The sequence below is a fragment of the Aquarana catesbeiana genome, linkage group LG13, assembly GCF_042186555.1.
Source record: "Aquarana catesbeiana isolate 2022-GZ linkage group LG13, ASM4218655v1, whole genome shotgun sequence".
Classification (NCBI taxonomy): domain Eukaryota; kingdom Metazoa; phylum Chordata; class Amphibia; order Anura; family Ranidae; genus Aquarana; species Aquarana catesbeiana.
This window is the reverse complement of record NC_133336.1, coordinates 215237781-215255783: the sequence shown is the minus strand read 5'-3', so window position 1 is coordinate 215255783 and position 18003 is coordinate 215237781. Positions and strand designations below refer to the sequence as shown.

At 47.0% G+C, this 18003-nt stretch overlaps 1 protein-coding gene across 1 annotated transcript in view; it reads left to right on the top strand.

Annotated features, from left to right (window-relative positions):
* NPR1 (natriuretic peptide receptor 1) overlaps positions 1–18003 on the top strand; it is a gene marked incomplete at its 3' end in the record, with an annotated part of 181475 nt that overhangs the window by 51178 nt on the left and 112294 nt on the right. The window contains 1 exon segment of the mRNA XM_073608649.1: positions 3273–3472. Within this exon segment, the coding sequence (XP_073464750.1) occupies positions 3273–3472 (200 nt within the window).

Below are 18003 nucleotides of genomic sequence, written 5' to 3'. Positions count from 1 at the left end.
AGTTGGTAGGATTGTGTTGGGTTTTTGGTGGCAGGTCTGTGTTGGTAGACGTATGTTAAGTTTAGAGAGACAGGTCTGTGTTGTTTTTTTGGGTTGGTTGGGTTATGTTGGACTTTGGGCAGGAGGATTGTGTTGAGTTTAGAGTGGCAGGTCTGTGTTGGGTTTTAGTTGGTAGGATTGTGCTGGGTTTTGGGTGGCAGGTCTGTGTTGGGTTTTAGTTGGTAGAATTGTGTTGAATTTTAGTTGGTAGGATTGTGTTGGGTTTTGGGTGGCAGGTCTGTGTTGGTTTTTTGGTGGCAGCGCTGTGTTGGGTTTTTGGTGACAGGTCTGTGTTGGGTTTTAGTTTGTAGGATTGTGTTGGGTTGTGGGTGGCAGGTCTGTGTTGAGTTTTTGGTGGCAAGTATGTGTTGAGTTTTGAGTGTCAGGAATGTGTTAAGCTTTGCGTGGAAAATCTGTGTTGAGGTTTAGTTGGTAGGAATGTTTTGAGTTTTGGGTGGCAAGCCCGTGTGGGTTTTTTGATTGGTTGGGTTATGTTGGACTTTGGGCATCAGGTTTGTGTTGGTTTTTGCTTGCTTAAATGGTGTTCAGTCCTTGTGGCAGGTATGTGTTGTTTTGGATAACAGGATTTCACGGGGCCTGTTTTGGAAGGACTGTGTGAGGTCTCCAGCTGGCAGGATTATTTTCAGTTTAATACAATTTAAGGAAGTATGTTTGAGTCATGGAATTAGGCACAATGTTTTGTTTATGGGAAGACATTCTTGTCAGATGAATTAGTTGTCCTAATTCCCATGAATCCTTTGTCATTGTTACACTGCTGACTTATATTCTTTATATTATATAAATACCAATTTGAAAACACATTTAATATCTGATGTTCCTCAGGTGGTCAGTGGAAATCAATTTCTCATTTCTGAAGCCTGTTTGCTGGCAAGGCCCTGGTTGGTCCTTTTGGGTTATGGATGAGGGCTGAATTGATAGCACAGATAAAGGCAAGGTCATGGCTCTCTTGTAGTGTCCAACAAGAATGGGTTAATTTCAAGTGAGCGGAATGTCGTTTGTTGTCAGCATAAAAAATAGAAGTGTCGAGGCTCTTGAAGGCAGAGAGCCTGACGGGTCCCCCACGTTGTTGGAGAAAGACAAGTTTGAAAATTGCGTACACGACAAACTAATAAATGAAACTCTCCGACAAAGAGAATTAATGACACCCAGCTGTACGGCTGATTCCGCAACAACTTGAAGCCATTAAATTGCCTCCAAGTTTCTCTGGCTGGCAGTCAATAACAGATTCACCTCCCGCACCTGGCCGGGTTGATGGCTCTCATGATCACTGAGTGCCCATCATCGCTGGTTTCTTTTAAACCTGGCAGACAAATTACGGTATCTATTCATTGAAGGAATTATCATGTTGTAAGACAAAGCTCTTCAGCCGTATCCCCAGGTTTTTGCTCATCTTACAGTAGCCTGTTGTCTTTCTCCTCCATAATTGTAGCCATCACTGTATCGACAATCTTCTGAAGTGAGTTTACAATTTGTGGTATTTTTCTACATTTGCTAACATAGCATGCACACCAATAATCTAGACTCTCACCCAAGCCATCAGGAAATTAGATCTCTGCCAGGTCTGATCTTATATCCATAGGGCTAAAGTCTAGACAGCAGCTAGAGGGGGTGCAGATGGTTCTACTGCTCTGGGCTCCTAAGGTCAGGGTCCCTCAGCATAATTGGCTCCATCCCTTAACTACCAGCTGCTTCCATACAGAAAAATGCTGAATTCCTTTCCCGGTTCATTCCCCTAATCTTCTGCTTCACTCTGTAGGAGGCTTATTATAGAATTATTCACGGTCAATCAGATCCATGATCAACAAGTTCTGTGGTCAACCAGGTCCATTAACAGCCAAATTCATGATTAACTAGATCCATGGTCAATCAGATCCATGTTTAACCAGTTCTGTTGTTAACCAAATCCATCATCAATCAGAACCATGAACAACCTGATCTGTGGTCAACCAGATTCACAATCAACAGATCCATGGTCAACCAAATTCATGATTAACCAGATCCAGGATAAATTAGATCCATGGTTAAGCTGGCTAAACATTATACAATTTTTTGTACAATTTTCTTTTGGATTTACCATCCTAAAATCTAAAAACTTACAAATTCTACACAATCAGGCAGGCCCTTGCACTACATAGTTGAAGGTAAATCTAGAGGCAATTGAACAAAAAAATTGTATAATGTATAGCCAGCTTTAATTAGATCCTTGGTCAACCAAATCCATGAATAACCAGACCTGTGGTCAATCAGATCCATGGTTAAACAGATTCATGATCAACCAGATCCATGGTCAACCAAATTCATGATTAACCAGATCCATGGTCAACCAGATCCATGATTAACCAGATCCGTGGTGAACCAAATCCGTGATCAACCAGATATGTGGTCAATCAGATCCATGGTCAACCAGATTCATCGTCAACTAGATCCATGGTCAACCCAATTCATGATTAACCAGATCCACGGTTAACCAGATCCGTGGTAAACCAAATCCATGATCAACCAGATCTGTGGTCAATTAGATCCATGGTCACCCAGATTCATGATCAACCAGATCCATGGTCAAGCAAATTTATGATTACCCAGATCTATGATCAACCAAATCTATGGCTAACCAGATCTGGGGTCAACCAAATTCATAATCAACCAGATCCATGGTAAACAAGATCTGTGGTCAACCAGATTCATGATCAACCAGGTCAATGATCCAGGCAGCCATAGAATCAGTTGTTGAGTGGTCCTGGTGGTCGGTTCACTCCTGCATGCAGGAAGAGGAAAAGCAGTTCTTAGGCTACTTTCATTAATTTGTTCATGACAAATGTTTTGATGATGAGATTGTTGGTTTTCTTCAGATTCATCTTAGGCACAATAACGCACTGAATTTTGGTGCAGTCATTTTGGTGCTCTCCGTATAGATCCCAGTATCACGTGATGTTACCACCTTGGCAATACTCGTACATCTGTCGTAGTATTGATCACTGAGATAATATTGTATTGATTGTTGTACCAGTGCACATTGTGCCTGAGGTTTGGGGTTATCTTGAGGTTAAGAGTGCGGGCTTTTCAGGAAGCAGTAGAAGGATGGTGAAGGTAGGGTACCAAGATGGTGGAGTGAGCACATTGCATACACCTAACCTGACTATTTCCATTGTATCCAAAGTTCTGTTTATTTTGTTTCCTTGTTCTAATTCTCCATGTTTTTGCTCCTCTTCCAGTTATCTACATCTGCTGCCCTCCGGACGACTTCCGCCAACTCATGTTGCAAGCTTGGCGCCAAGGCCTGTGCTCCGGTGACTACGTCTTCTTCTACATCGACAACTACGGCGCCAGCCTCCAAGGCTCCACCTTCCCCGACTACCGGCGGCCCTGGTACAGAGACGACGCCGACGACGCCAATGCCAGGGAGGCGTTTAAGGTAAACCAATCTAATCGTTCCTCTCGGGCCAACTTTGCATCTTATTGGAGGTAAATCGGATGGAGGACTTTGCAGAGAGAGATTTGAGGTTAATCATCCTACAGGCCCCCGAGTAGCTTTGAGCTTTCCAGACTGGAATAAGTGTTCCGCTGAATGTTTATGTGTCTAGGGCCCCGGGCCCTCCATATTTCCACACTTTGTGAGTCATGCGTTTTGACAGGGGAAGGGATGCGGGGTATTGTCGGAGGAAGGGATAAGACGGAACGCTTCCTCGAAGGCAGCCGAGGTCTCCGAGAGACAAGACAAGAGCGAAAAAAAAACGGGAAATAATGGATGAGGAGAAGGTGGCGAGAAATGAAAGAATTCGGAAATTGCATTTATCACTGTGGGGAGCGCAGAGAGATGAGGAGCATGGGGGAGGTTTATTTAGATCTATGTATATACAGTATATATCCATGTTTGCTAAATCATGAAAATATGGAACAGCAAGCCTAGAAAAATGAGTTCCATCAAAAAACAGCTTTAGACTGCTGGTACAATAATAACCCCCGAATGTGACCGGCTGAAGACATGCCGGAGTTTTACTCTAAGCTCACGTCTGTTCTTGTACAGTTTGTGGTGGAGGATTTGTCGTAGTCGTCCCGACGCACGTAAGACGAGGAGAGACGCAATGACAGAAGGTGACTCTGCGACTGACAGTTCTGAAAATGGTGTTCCCATCCCCCCTCACATACACACTCAACTGGAACACCCTGTCACCCGTGACTTCTATGGAAGCAGCACTTAGGTTGATGCCCCCCCGCGGATTCCGACCCCCAGGTGTGAGCCGTCACTCACCGACACTGTATATAGTTCTGTCTATATACTCCGCTGTCTGCATTAAATCAGGTCAGCTGACTGCAACAAAGGGTTAATGGAGGGCTTCTAAGATTCCAGATATATTTCTCTATCTCTTTACCCTCCATCCTTCTATTGTACCCCAATCCCCCTCCCCCATTCCCATATTATACCCCAATCCCCCCTCTGTCCTTCTATTATAACCCAATCCTCCCTCTGTCCTTCTATTATACCCCAATCCTCCCTCTGTCCTTCTATTATACCCCAATCCTCCCTCTGTCCTTCTATTATACCCCAATCCTCCCTCTGTCCTTCTATTATACCCCAATCCTCCCTCTGTCCTTCTATTATACCCCAATCCTCCCTCTGTCCTTCTATTATACCCCAATCCTCCCCTCTGTCCTTCTATTATACCCCAATCCTCCCCTCTGTCCTTCTATTATACCCCAATCCCCCCTCTGTCCTTCTATTATACCCCAATCCTCCCCTCTGTCCTTCTATTATACCCCAATCCCTTCTCTGTCCTTCTATTATACCCCAATCCCCCCCTCTGTCCCTCTATTATACCCCAATCCTCCCTCTGTCCTTCTATTATACCCCAATCCTCCCCTCTGTCCTTCTATTATACCCCAATCCTCCCCTCTGTCCTTCTATTATACCCCAATCCTCCCTCTGTCCTTCTATTATACCCCAATCCTCCCCTCTGTCCTTCTATTATACCCCAATCCCCCCTCTGTCCTTCTATTATACCCCAATCCTCCCTCTGTCCTTCTATTATACCCCAATCCCCCCCTCTGTCCTTCTATTATACCCCAATCCCCCCTCTGTCCTTCTATTATACCCCAATCCTCCCTCTGTCCTTCTATTATACCCCAATCCTCCCTCTGTCCTTCTATTATACCCCAATCCTCCCTCTGTCCTTCTATTATATCCCAATCCCCCCTCTGTCCTTCTATTATACCCCAATCCTCCCTCTGTCCTTCTATTATACCCCAATCCTCCCTCTGTCCTTCTATTATACCCCAATCCTCCCCTCTGTCCTTCTATTATACCCCAATCCTCCCTCTGTCCTTCTATTATACCCCAATCCCCCCCTCTGTCCTTCTATTATACCCCAATCCTCCCCTCTGTCCTTCTATTATACCCCAATCCTCCCTCTGTCCTTCTATTATACCCCAATCCCCCCTCTGTCCTTCTATTATACCCCAATCCTCCCCTCTGTCCTTCTATTATACCCCAATCCCCCCTCTGTCCTTCTATTATACCCCAATCCTCCCCTCTGTCCTTCTATTATACCCCAATCCTCCCCTCTGTCCTTCTATTATACCCCAATCTTCCCCTCTGTACTTCTATTATACCCCAATCATCCCTCTGTCCTTCTATTATACCCCAATCCCCCCTCTGTCCTTCTATTATACCCCAATCCTCCCCTCTGTCCTTCTATTATACCCCAATCCCCCCTCTGTCCTTCTATTATACCCCAATCCCCCCCTCTGTCCTTCTATTATACCCCAATCCCCCCCTCTGTCCTTCTATTATACCCCAATCCCCCCTCTGTCCTTCTATTATACCCCAATCCCCCCTCTGTCCTTCTATTATAACCCAATCCCCCCTCTGTCCTTCTATTATACCCCAATCCCCCCTCTGTCCTTCTATTATACCCCAATCCCCCCTCTGTCCTTCTATTATAACCCAATCCCCCCTCTGTCCTTCTATTATACCCCAATCCTCCCTCTGTCCTTCTATTATACCCCAATCCCCCCTCTGTCCTTCTATTATACCCCAATCCTCCCCTCTGTCCTTCTATTATACCCCAATCTCCCCCTCTGTCCTTCTATTATAACCCAATCCCCCCTCTGTCCTTCTATTATACCCCAATCCTCCCTCTGTCCTTCTATTATACCCCAATCCCCCCTCTGTCCTTTTATTATACCCCAATCCCCCCTCTGTCCTTCTATTATACCCCAATCCTCCCTCTGTCCTTCTATTATACCCCAATCCTCCCTCTGTCCTTCTATTATACCCCAATCCCCCCCTCTGTCCTTCTATTATACCCCAATCCCCCCTCTGTCCTTCTATTATACCCCAATCCTCCCCTCTGTCCTTCTATTATACCCCAATCCCCCCTCTGTCCTTCTATTATACCCCAATCCTCCCCTCTGTCCTTCTATTATACCCCAATCCTCCCTCTGTCCTTCTATTATACCCCAATCCCCCCTCTGTCCTTCTATTATACCCCAATCCTCCCTCTATCCTTCTATTATACTCCAATCCTCCCCTCTGTCCTTCTATTATACCCCAATCCTCCCCTCTGTCCTTCTATTATACCCCAATCCTCCCTCTGTCCTTCTATTATACCCCAATCCTCCCCTCTGTCCTTCTATTATACCCCAATCCTCCCCTCTGTCCTTCTATTATACCCCAATCCTCCCTCTGTCCTTCTATTATACCCCAATCCCCCCTCTGTCCTTCTATTACACCCCAATCCTCCCCTCTGTCCTTCTATTATACCCCAATCCTCTCTCTGTCCTTCTATTATACCCCAATCCTCCCTCTGTCCTTCTATTATACCCCAATCCTCCCTCTGTCCTTCTATTATACCCCAATCCTCCCTCTGTCCTTCTATTATACCCCAATCCTCCCCTCTGTCCTTCTATTATACCCCAATCCTCCCCTCTGTCCTTCTATTATACCTCAATCCCCCCTCTGTCCTTCGATTATACCCCAATCCCCCCCCTGTCCTTCTATTATACCCCAATCCCCCCTCTGTCCTTCTATTATACCCCAATCCCCCCTCTGTCCTTCTATTATATCCCAATCCCCCCCTCTGTCCTTCTATTATACCCCAATCCTCCCTCTGTCCTTCTATTATAACCCAATCCCTCCTCTGTCCTTCTATTATACCCCAGTCCCCCCCTCTGTCCTTCTATTATACCCCAATCCTCCCTCTGTCCTTCTATTATACCCCAATCCTCCCCTCTGTCCTTCTATTATACCCCAATCCTCCCTCTGTCCTTCTATTATATCCCAATCCCCCCTCTGTCCTTCTATTATACTCCAATCCTCCCTCTGTCCTTCTATTATATCCCAATCCCCCCTCTGTCCTTCTATTATACCCCAATCCTCCCTCTGTCCTTCTATTATACCCCAATCCTCCCCTCTGTCCTTCTATTATACCCCAATCCTCCCTCTGTCCTTCTATTATACCCCAATCCCCCCCTCTGTCCTTCTATTATACCCCAATCCTCCCCTCTGTCCTTCTATTATACCCCAATCCTCCCTCTGTCCTTCTATTATACCCCAATCCCCCCTCTGTCCTTCTATTATACCCCAATCCTCCCCTCTGTCCTTCTATTATACCCCAATCCCCCCTCTGTCCTTCTATTATACCCCAATCCTCCCCTCTGTCCTTCTATTATACCCCAATCCTCCCCTCTGTCCTTCTATTATACCCCAATCTTCCCCTCTGTACTTCTATTATACCCCAATCATCCCTCTGTCCTTCTATTATACCCCAATCCCCCCTCTGTCCTTCTATTATACCCCAATCCTCCCCTCTGTCCTTCTATTATACCCCAATCCCCCCTCTGTCCTTCTATTATACCCCAATCCCCCCCTCTGTCCTTCTATTATACCCCAATCCCCCCCTCTGTCCTTCTATTATACCCCAATCCCCCCTCTGTCCTTCTATTATACCCCAATCCCCCCTCTGTCCTTCTATTATAACCCAATCCCCCCTCTGTCCTTCTATTATACCCCAATCCCCCCTCTGTCCTTCTATTATACCCCAATCCCCCCTCTGTCCTTCTATTATAACCCAATCCCCCCTCTGTCCTTCTATTATACCCCAATCCTCCCTCTGTCCTTCTATTATACCCCAATCCCCCCTCTGTCCTTCTATTATAACCCAATCCCTCCTCTGTCCTTCTATTATACCCCAATCCCCCCTCTGTCCTTCTATTATACCCCAATCCTCCCCTCTGTCCTTTTATTATACCCCAATCCCCCCTCTGTCCTTCTATTATACCCCAATCCTCCCTCTGTCCTTCTATTATACCCCAATCCTCCCTCTGTCCTTCTATTATACCCCAATCCCCCCTCCGTCCTTCTATTATACCCCAATCCCCCCTCTGTCCTTCTATTATACCCCAATCCTCCCCTCTGTCCTTCTATTATACCCCAATCCCCCCTCTGTCCTTCTATTATACCCCAATCCTCCCCTCTGTCCTTCTATTATACCCCAATCCTCCCTCTGTCCTTCTATTATACCCCAATCCTCCCTCTGTCCTTCTATTATACCCCAATCCTCCCCTCTGTCCTTCTATTATACCCCAATCCCCCCTCTGTCCTTCTATTATACCCCAATCCTCCCTCTATCCTTCTATTATACTCCAATCCTCCCCTCTGTCCTTCTATTATACCCCAATCCTCCCCTCTGTCCTTCTATTATACCCCAATCCTCCCTCTGTCCTTCTATTATACCCCAATCCTCCCCTCTGTCCTTCTATTATACCCCAATCCTCCCCTCTGTCCTTCTATTATACCTCAATCCCCCCTCTGTCCTTCGATTATACCCCAATCCCCCCCCTGTCCTTCTATTATACCCCAATCCCCCCTCTGTCCTTCTATTATACCCCAATCCCCCCTCTGTCCTTCTATTATATCCCAATCCCCCCCTCTGTCCTTCTATTATACCCCAATCCTCCCTCTGTCCTTCTATTATAACCCAATCCCTCCTCTGTCCTTCTATTATACCCCAATCCTCCCCTCTGTCCTTCTATTATACCCCAATCCCCCCCCTCTGTCCTTCTATTATACCCCAGTCCCCCCCTCTGTCCTTCTATTATACCCCAATCCTCCCTCTGTCCTTCTATTATACCCCAATCCTCCCTCTGTCCTTCTATTATACCCCAATCCTCCCTCTGTCCTTCTATTATACCCCAATCCTCCCTCTGTCCTATTATACCCCAATCCTCCCTCTGTCCTTCTATTATACCCCAATCCCCCCTCTGTCCTTCTATTATACCCCAATCCTCCCCTCTGTCCTTCTATTATACCCCAATCTTCCCCTCTGTCCTTCTATTATACCCCAATCCTCCCCTCTGTCCTTCTATTATACCCCAATCCTCCCTCTGTCCTTCTATTATACCCCAATCCTCCCTCTGTCCTTCTATTATACCCCAATCCTCCCTCTGTCCTTCTATTATACCCCAATCCCCCCTCTGTCCTTCTATTATACCCCAATCCTCCCCTCTGTCCTTCTATTATACCCCAATCTTCCCCTCTGTACTTCTATTATACCCCAATCCTCCCCTCTGTCCTTCTATTATACCCCAATCCTCCCCTCTGTCCTTCTATTATACCCCAATCCCCCCTCTGTCCTTCGATTATACCCCAATCCCCCCCCTGTCCTTCTATTATACCCCAATCCCCCCTCTGTCCTTCTATTATACCCCAATCCCCCCTCTGTCCTTCTATTATATCCCAATCCCCCCCTCTGTCCTTCTATTATACCCCAATCCTCCCTCTGTCCTTCTATTATACCCCAATCCTCCCTCTGTCCTTCTATTATACCCCAATCCTCCCTCTGTCCTTCTATTATACCCCAATCCTCCCTCTGTCCTTCTATTATAACCCAATCCCTCCTCTGTCCTTCTATTATACCCCAATCCTCCCCTCTGTCCTTCTATTATACCCCAATCCTCCCTCTGTCCTTCTATTATAACCCAATCCCTCCTCTGTCCTTCTATTATACCCCAATCCTCCCCTCTGTCCTTCTATTATACCCCAATCCCCCCCTCTGTCCTTCTATTATACCCCAGTCCCCCCCTCTGTCCTTCTATTATACCCCAATCCTCCCTCTGTCCTTCTATTATACCCCAATCCTCCCTCTGTCCTTCTATTATACCCCAATCCTCCCTCTGTCCTTCTATTATACCCCAGTCCCCCCCTCTGTCCTTCTATTATACCCCAATCCTCCCTCTGTCCTTCTATTATACCCCAATCCTCCCTCTGTCCTATTATACCCCAATCCTCCCTCTGTCCTTCTATTATACCCCAATCCTCCCTCTGTCCTTCTATTATAACCCAATCCCTCCTCTGTCCTTCTATTATACCCCAATCCCCCCTCTGTCCTTCTATTATCCCCAAATCCTCCCTCTGTCCTTCTATTATACCCCAATCCCCCCTCTGTCCTTCTATTATACCCCAATCCTCCCCTCTGTCCTTCTATTATACCCCAATCTTCCCCTCTGTCCTTCTATTATACCCCAATCCTCCCCTCTGTCCTTCTATTATACCCCAATCCTCCCTCTGTCCTTCTATTATACCCCAATCCTCCCTCTGTCCTTCTATTATACCCCAATCCTCCCTCTGTCCTTCTATTATACCCCAATCCCCCCTCTGTCCTTCTATTATACCCCAATCCTCCCCTCTGTCCTTCTATTATACCCCAATCTTCCCCTCTGTACTTCTATTATACCCCAATCCTCCCTCTGTCCTTCTATTGTACCCCAATCCCCCCTCTGTCCTTCTATTATACCCCAATCCCTCCTCTGTCCTTCTATTATACCCCAATCCTCCCTCTGTCCTTCTATTATACCCCAATCCCCCCTCTGTCCTTCTATTATACCCCAATCCCCCCTCTGTCCTTCTATTATACCCCAATCCCCCCCTCTGTCCTTCTATTATACCCCAATCCCCCCTCTGTCCTTCTATTATACCCCAATCCTCCCCTCTGTCCTTCTATTATACCCCAATCCTCCCCTCTGTCCTTCTATTATACCCCAATCCCCCCTCTGTCCTTCTATTATACCCCAATCCTCCCCTCTGTCCTTCTATTATACCCCAATCCCCCCCTCTGTCCTATTATATCCCAATCCTCCCTCTGTCCTTCTATTATACCCCAATCCTCCCTCTGTCCTTCTATTATACCCCAATCCTCCCTCTGTCCTTCTATTATACCCCAATCCTCCCCTCTGTCCTTCTATTATACCCCAATCCCCCCTCTGTCCTTCTATTATACCCCAATCCCTCCTCTGTCCTTCTATTATACCCCAATCCCCCCTCTGTCCTTCTATTATAACCCAATCCTTCCTCTGTCCTTCTATTATAACCCAATCCTCCCTCTGTCCTTCTATTATACCCCAATCCCTCCTCTGTCCTTCTATTATACCCCAATCCTCCCCTCTGTCCTTCTATTATACCCCAATCCCCCCCTCTGTCCTTCTATTATACCCCAATCCTCCCCTCTGTCCTTCTATTATACCCCAATCCCTCCTCTGTCCTTCTATTATACCCCAATCTTCCCCTCTGTCCTTCTATTATACCCCAATCCTCCCCTCTGTCCTTCTATTATACCCCAATCCTCCCTCTGTCCTTCTATTATACCCCAATCCTCCCTCTGTCCTATTATACCCCAATCCTCCCTCTGTCCTTCTATTATACCCCAATCCTCCCCTCTGTCCTTCTATTATACCCCAATCCCTCCTCTGTCCTTCTATTATACCCCAATCCTCCCTCTGTCCTTCTATTATACCCCAATCCTCCCTCTGTCCTTCTATTATACCCCAATCCCCCCCTCTGTCCTTCTATTATACCCCAATCCTCCCCTCTGTCCTTCTATTATACCCCAATCCTCCCTCTGTCCTTCTATTATACCCCAATCCCCCCTCTGTCCTTCTATTATACCCCAATCCTCCCCTCTGTCCTTCTATTATACCCCAATCTTCCCCTCTGTACTTCTATTATACCCCAATCATCCCTCTGTCCTTCTATTATACCCCAATCCCCCCTCTGTCCTTCTATTATACCCCAATCCCTCCTCTGTCCTTCTATTATACCCCAATCCTCCCTCTGTCCTTCTATTATACCCCAATCCCCCCTCTGTCCTTCTATTATACCCCAATCCCCCCTCTGTCCTTCTATTATACCCCAATCCCCCCCTCTGTCCTTCTATTATACCCCAATCCCCCCTCTGTCCTTCTATTATACCCCAATCCCCCCTCTGTCCTTCTATTATAACCCAATCCTCCCTCTGTCCTTCTATTATACCCCAATCCCCCCTCTGTCCTTCTATTATAACCCAATCCCTCCTCTGTCCTTCTATTATACCCCAATCCCCCCTCTGTCCTTCTATTATACCCCAATCCTCCCCTCTGTCCTTTTATTATACCCCAATCCCCCCTCTGTCCTTCTATTATACCCCAATCCTCCCTCTGTCCTTCTATTATACCCCAATCCTCCCTCTGTCCTTCTATTATACCCCAATCCCCCCCTCTGTCCTTCTATTATACCCCAATCCCCCCTCTGTCCTTCTATTATACCCCAATCCTCCCCTCTGTCCTTCTATTATACCCCAATCCCCCCTCTGTCCTTCTATTATACCCCAATCCTCCCCTCTGTCCTTCTATTATACCCCAATCCCCACCCTCTGTCCTTCTATTATACCCCAATCCCCCCTCTGTCCTTCTATTATACCCCAATCCTCCCCTCTGTCCTTCTATTATACCCCAATCCCCCCTCTGTCCTTCTAATATACCCCAATCCCCCCTCTGTCCTTCTATTATACCCCAATCCTCCCTCTGTCCTTCTATTATACCCCAATCCCCCCTCTGTCCTTCTATTATACCCCAATCCTCCCTCTATCCTTCTATTATACTCCAATCCTCCCCTCTGTCCTTCTATTATACCCCAATCCTCCCCTCTGTCCTTCTATTATACCCCAATCCTCCCTCTGTCCTTCTATTATACCCCAATCCTCCCCTCTGTCCTTCTATTATACCCCAATCCTCCCCTCTGTCCTTCTATTATACCCCAATCCTCCCTCTGTCCTTCTATTATACCCCAATCCTCTCTCTGTCCTTCTATTATACCCCAATCCTCCCTCTGTCCTTCTATTATACCCCAATCCTCCCTCTGTCCTTCTATTATACCCCAATCCTCCCTCTGTCCTTCTATTATACCCCAATCCTCCCCTCTGTCCTTCTATTATACCCCAATCCTCCCCTCTGTCCTTCTATTATACCCCAATCCCCCCTCTGTCCTTCGATTATACCCCAATCCCCCCCCTGTCCTTCTATTATACCCCAATCCCCCCTCTGTCCTTCTATTATACCCCAATCCCCCCTCTGTCCTTCTATTATATCCCAATCCCCCCCTCTGTCCTTCTATTATACCCCAATCCTCCCTCTGTCCTTCTATTATACCCCAATCCCCCCTCTGTCCTTCTATTATACCCCAATCCTCCCTCTGTCCTTCTATTATACCCCAATCCCCCCTCGGTCCTTCTATTATACCCCAATCCTCCCTCTGTCCTTCTATTATACCCCAATCCTCCCCTCTGTCCTTCTATTATACCCCAATCCCCCCTCTGTCCTTCTATTATACCCCAATCCCCCCTCTGTCCTTCTATTATACCCCAATCCTCCCTCTGTCCTTCTATTATACCCCAATCCTCCCTCTGTCCTTCTATTATACCCCAATCCTCCCTCTGTCCTATTATACCCCAATCCTCCCCTCTGTCCTTCTATTATACCCCAATCCCCCCTCTGTCCTTCTATTATACCCCAATCCCCCCTCTGTCCTTCTATTATACCCCAATCCTCCCTCTGTCCTTCTATTATACCCCAATCCTCCCTCTGTCCTTCTATTATACCCCAATCCCCCCTCTGTCCTTCTATTATACCCCAATCCTCCCTCTGTCCTTCTATTATACCCCAATCCTCCCCTCTGTCCTTCTATTATACCCCAATCCCCCCTCTGTCCTTCTATTATACCCCAATCCCCCCTCTGTCCTTCTATTATACCCCAATCCTCCCTCTGTCCTTCTATTATACCCCAATCCCTCCTCTGTCCTTCTATTATACCCCAATCCTCCCTCTGTCCTTCTATTATACCCCAATCCTCCCTCTGTCCTTCTATTATACCCCAATCCTCCCTCTGTCCTTCTATTATACTCCAATCCTCCCCTCTGTCCTTCTATTATACCCCAATCCTCCCTCTGTCCTTCTATTATACCCCAATCCCCCCTCTGTCCTTCTATTATACCCCAATCCTCCCTCTGTCCTTCTATTATACCCCAATCCTCCCCTCTGTCCTTCTATTATACCCCAATCCCCCCTCTGTCCTTCTATTATACCCCAATCCTCCCCTCTGTCCTTCTATTATACCCCAATCCTCCCTCTGTCCTTCTATTATACCCCAATCCCCCCTCTGTCCTTCTATTATACCCCAATCCTCCCTCTATCCTTCTATTATACTCCAATCCTCCCCTCTGTCCTTCTATTATACCCCAATCCTCCCCTCTGTCCTTCTATTATACCCCAATCCTCCCTCTGTCCTTCTATTATACCCCAATCCTCCCCTCTGTCCTTCTATTATACCCCAATCCTCCCCTCTGTCCTTCTATTATACCCCAATCCTCCCTCTGTCCTTCTATTATACCCCAATCCTCCCTCTGTCCTTCTATTATACCCCAATCCTCTCTCTGTCCTTCTATTATACCCCAATCCTCCCTCTGTCCTTCTATTATACCCCAATCCTCCCTCTGTCCTTCTATTATACCCCAATCCTCCCTCTGTCCTTCTATTATACCCCAATCCCCCCTCTGTCCTTCTATTATACCCCAATCATCCCCTCTGTCCTTCTATTATACCCCAATCCTCCCTCTGTCCTTCTATTACACCCCAATCCTCCCTCTGTCCTTCTATTATACCCCAATCCTCCCCTCTGTCCTTCTATTATACCCCAATCCTCCCTCTGTCCTTCTATTATACCCCAATCCCTCCTCTGTCCTTCTATTATACCCCAATCCTCCCTCTGTCCTTCTATTATACCCCAATCCTCCCTCTGTCCTTCTATTATACCCCAATCCTCCCTCTGTCCTTCTATTATACTCCAATCCTCCCCTCTGTCCTTCTATTATACCCCAATCCTCCCTCTGTCCTTCTATTATACCCCAATCCCCCCTCTGTCCTTCTATTATACCACAATCCTCCCCTCTGTCCTTCTATTATACTCCAATCCTCCCTCTGTCCTTCTATTATACCCCAATCCTCCCCTCTGTCCTTCTATTATACCACAATCCTCCCTCTCTCCTTCTATTATACCCCAATCCTCCCCTCTGTCCTTCTATTATACCCCAATCTTCCCCTCTGTACTTCTATTATACCCCAATCATCCCTCTGTCCTTCTATTATACCCCAATCCCCCCTCTGTCCTTCTATTATACCCCAATCCTCCCCTCTGTCCTTCTATTATACCCCAATCCCCCCTCTGTCCTTCTATTATACCCCAATCCCCCCCTCTGTCCTTCTATTATACCCCAATCCCCCCCTCTGTCCTTCTATTATACCCCAATCCCCCCTCTGTCCTTCTATTATACCCCAATCCCCCCTCTGTCCTTCTATTATAACCCAATCCCCCCTCTGTCCTTCTATTATACCCCAATCCTCCCCTCTGTCCTTCTATTATACCCCAATCCCCCCTCTGTCCTTCTATTATACCCCAATCCCCCCTCTGTCCTTCTATTATAACCCAATCCCCCCTCTGTCCTTCTATTATACCCCAATCCTCCCTCTGTCCTTCTATTATACCCCAATCCCCCCTCTGTCCTTCTATTATAACCCAATCCCTCCTCTGTCCTTCTATTATACCCCAATCCCCCCTCTGTCCTTCTATTATACCCCAATCCTCCCCTCTGTCCTTTTATTATACCCCAATCCCCCCTCTGTCCTTCTATTATACCCCAATCCTCCCTCTGTCCTTCTATTATACCCCAATCCTCCCTCTGTCCTTCTATTATACCCCAATCCCCCCCTCTGTCCTTCTATTATACCCCAATCCCCCCTCTGTCCTTCTATTATACCCCAATCCTCCCCTCTGTCCTTCTATTATACCCCAATCCCCCCTCTGTCCTTCTATTATACCCCAATCCTCCCCTCTGTCCTTCTATTATACCCCAATCCTCCCTCTGTCCTTCTATTATACCCCAATCCCCCCTCTGTCCTTCTATTATACCCCAATCCTCCCTCTATCCTTCTATTATACTCCAATCCTCCCCTCTGTCCTTCTATTATACCCCAATCCTCCCCTCTGTCCTTCTATTATACCCCAATCCTCCCTCTGTCCTTCTATTATACCCCAATCCTCCCCTCTGTCCTTCTATTATACCCCAATCCTCCCTCTGTCCTTCTATTATACCCCAATCCTCTCTCTGTCCTTCTATTATACCCCAATCCTCCCTCTGTCCTTCTATTATACCCCAATCCTCCCTCTGTCCTTCTATTATACCCCAATCCTCCCTCTGTCCTTCTATTATACCCCAATCCTCCCCTCTGTCCTTCTATTATACCCCAATCCTCCCCTCTGTCCTTCTATTATACCTCAATCCCCCCTCTGTCCTTCGATTATACCCCAATCCCCCCCCTGTCCTTCTATTATACCCCAATCCCCCCTCTGTCCTTCTATTATACCCCAATCCCCCCTCTGTCCTTCTATTATATCCCAATCCCCCCCTCTGTCCTTCTATTATACCCCAATCCTCCCTCTGTCCTTCTATTATAACCCAATCCCTCCTCTGTCCTTCTATTATACCCCAATCCTCCCCTCTGTCCTTCTATTATACCCCAATCCCCCCCTCTGTCCTTCTATTATACCCCAGTCCCCCCCTCTGTCCTTCTATTATACCCCAATCCTCCCTCTGTCCTTCTATTATACCCCAATCCTCCCTCTGTCCTTCTATTATACCCCAATCCTCCCTCTGTCCTATTATACCCCAATCCTCCCTCTGTCCTTCTATTATACCCCAATCCCCCCTCTGTCCTTCTATTATACCCCAATCCTCCCCTCTGTCCTTCTATTATACCCCAATCTTCCCCTCTGTCCTTCTATTATACCCCAATCCTCCCCTCTGTCCTTCTATTATACCCCAATCCTCCCTCTGTCCTTCTATTATACCCCAATCCTCCCTCTGTCCTTCTATTATACCCCAATCCTCCCTCTGTCCTTCTATTATACCCCAATCCCCCCTCTGTCCTTCTATTATACCCCAATCCTCCCCTCTGTCCTTCTATTATACCCCAATCTTCCCCTCTGTACTTCTATTATACCCCAATCCTCCCCTCTGTCCTTCTATTATACCCCAATCCTCCCCTCTGTCCTTCTATTATACCCCAATCCCCCCTCTGTCCTTCGATTATACCCCAATCCCCCCCCTGTCCTTCTATTATACCCCAATCCCCCCTCTGTCCTTCTATTATACCCCAATCCTCCCCTCTGTCCTTCTATTATACCCAATCCTCCCTCTGTCCTTCTATTATACCCCAATCCTCCCTCTGTCCTTCTATTATACCCCAATCCTCCCTCTGTCCTTCTATTATACCCCAATCCTCCTCTGTCCTTCTATTATACCCCAATCCTCCCTCTGTCCTTCTATTATACCCCAATCCTCCCTCTGTCCTTCTATTATACCCCAATCCTCCCTCTGTCCTTCTATTATACCCCAATCCTCCCCTCTGTCCTTCTATTATACCCCAATCCCCCTCTGTCCTTCTATTATACCCCAGTCCCCCCCTCTGTCCTTCTATTATACCCCAATCCTCCCCTCTGTCCTTCTATTATACCCCAATCCCCCCCTCTGTCCGCGTTCTATTATACCCCAATCCTCCCTCTGTCCTTCTATTATACCCCAATCC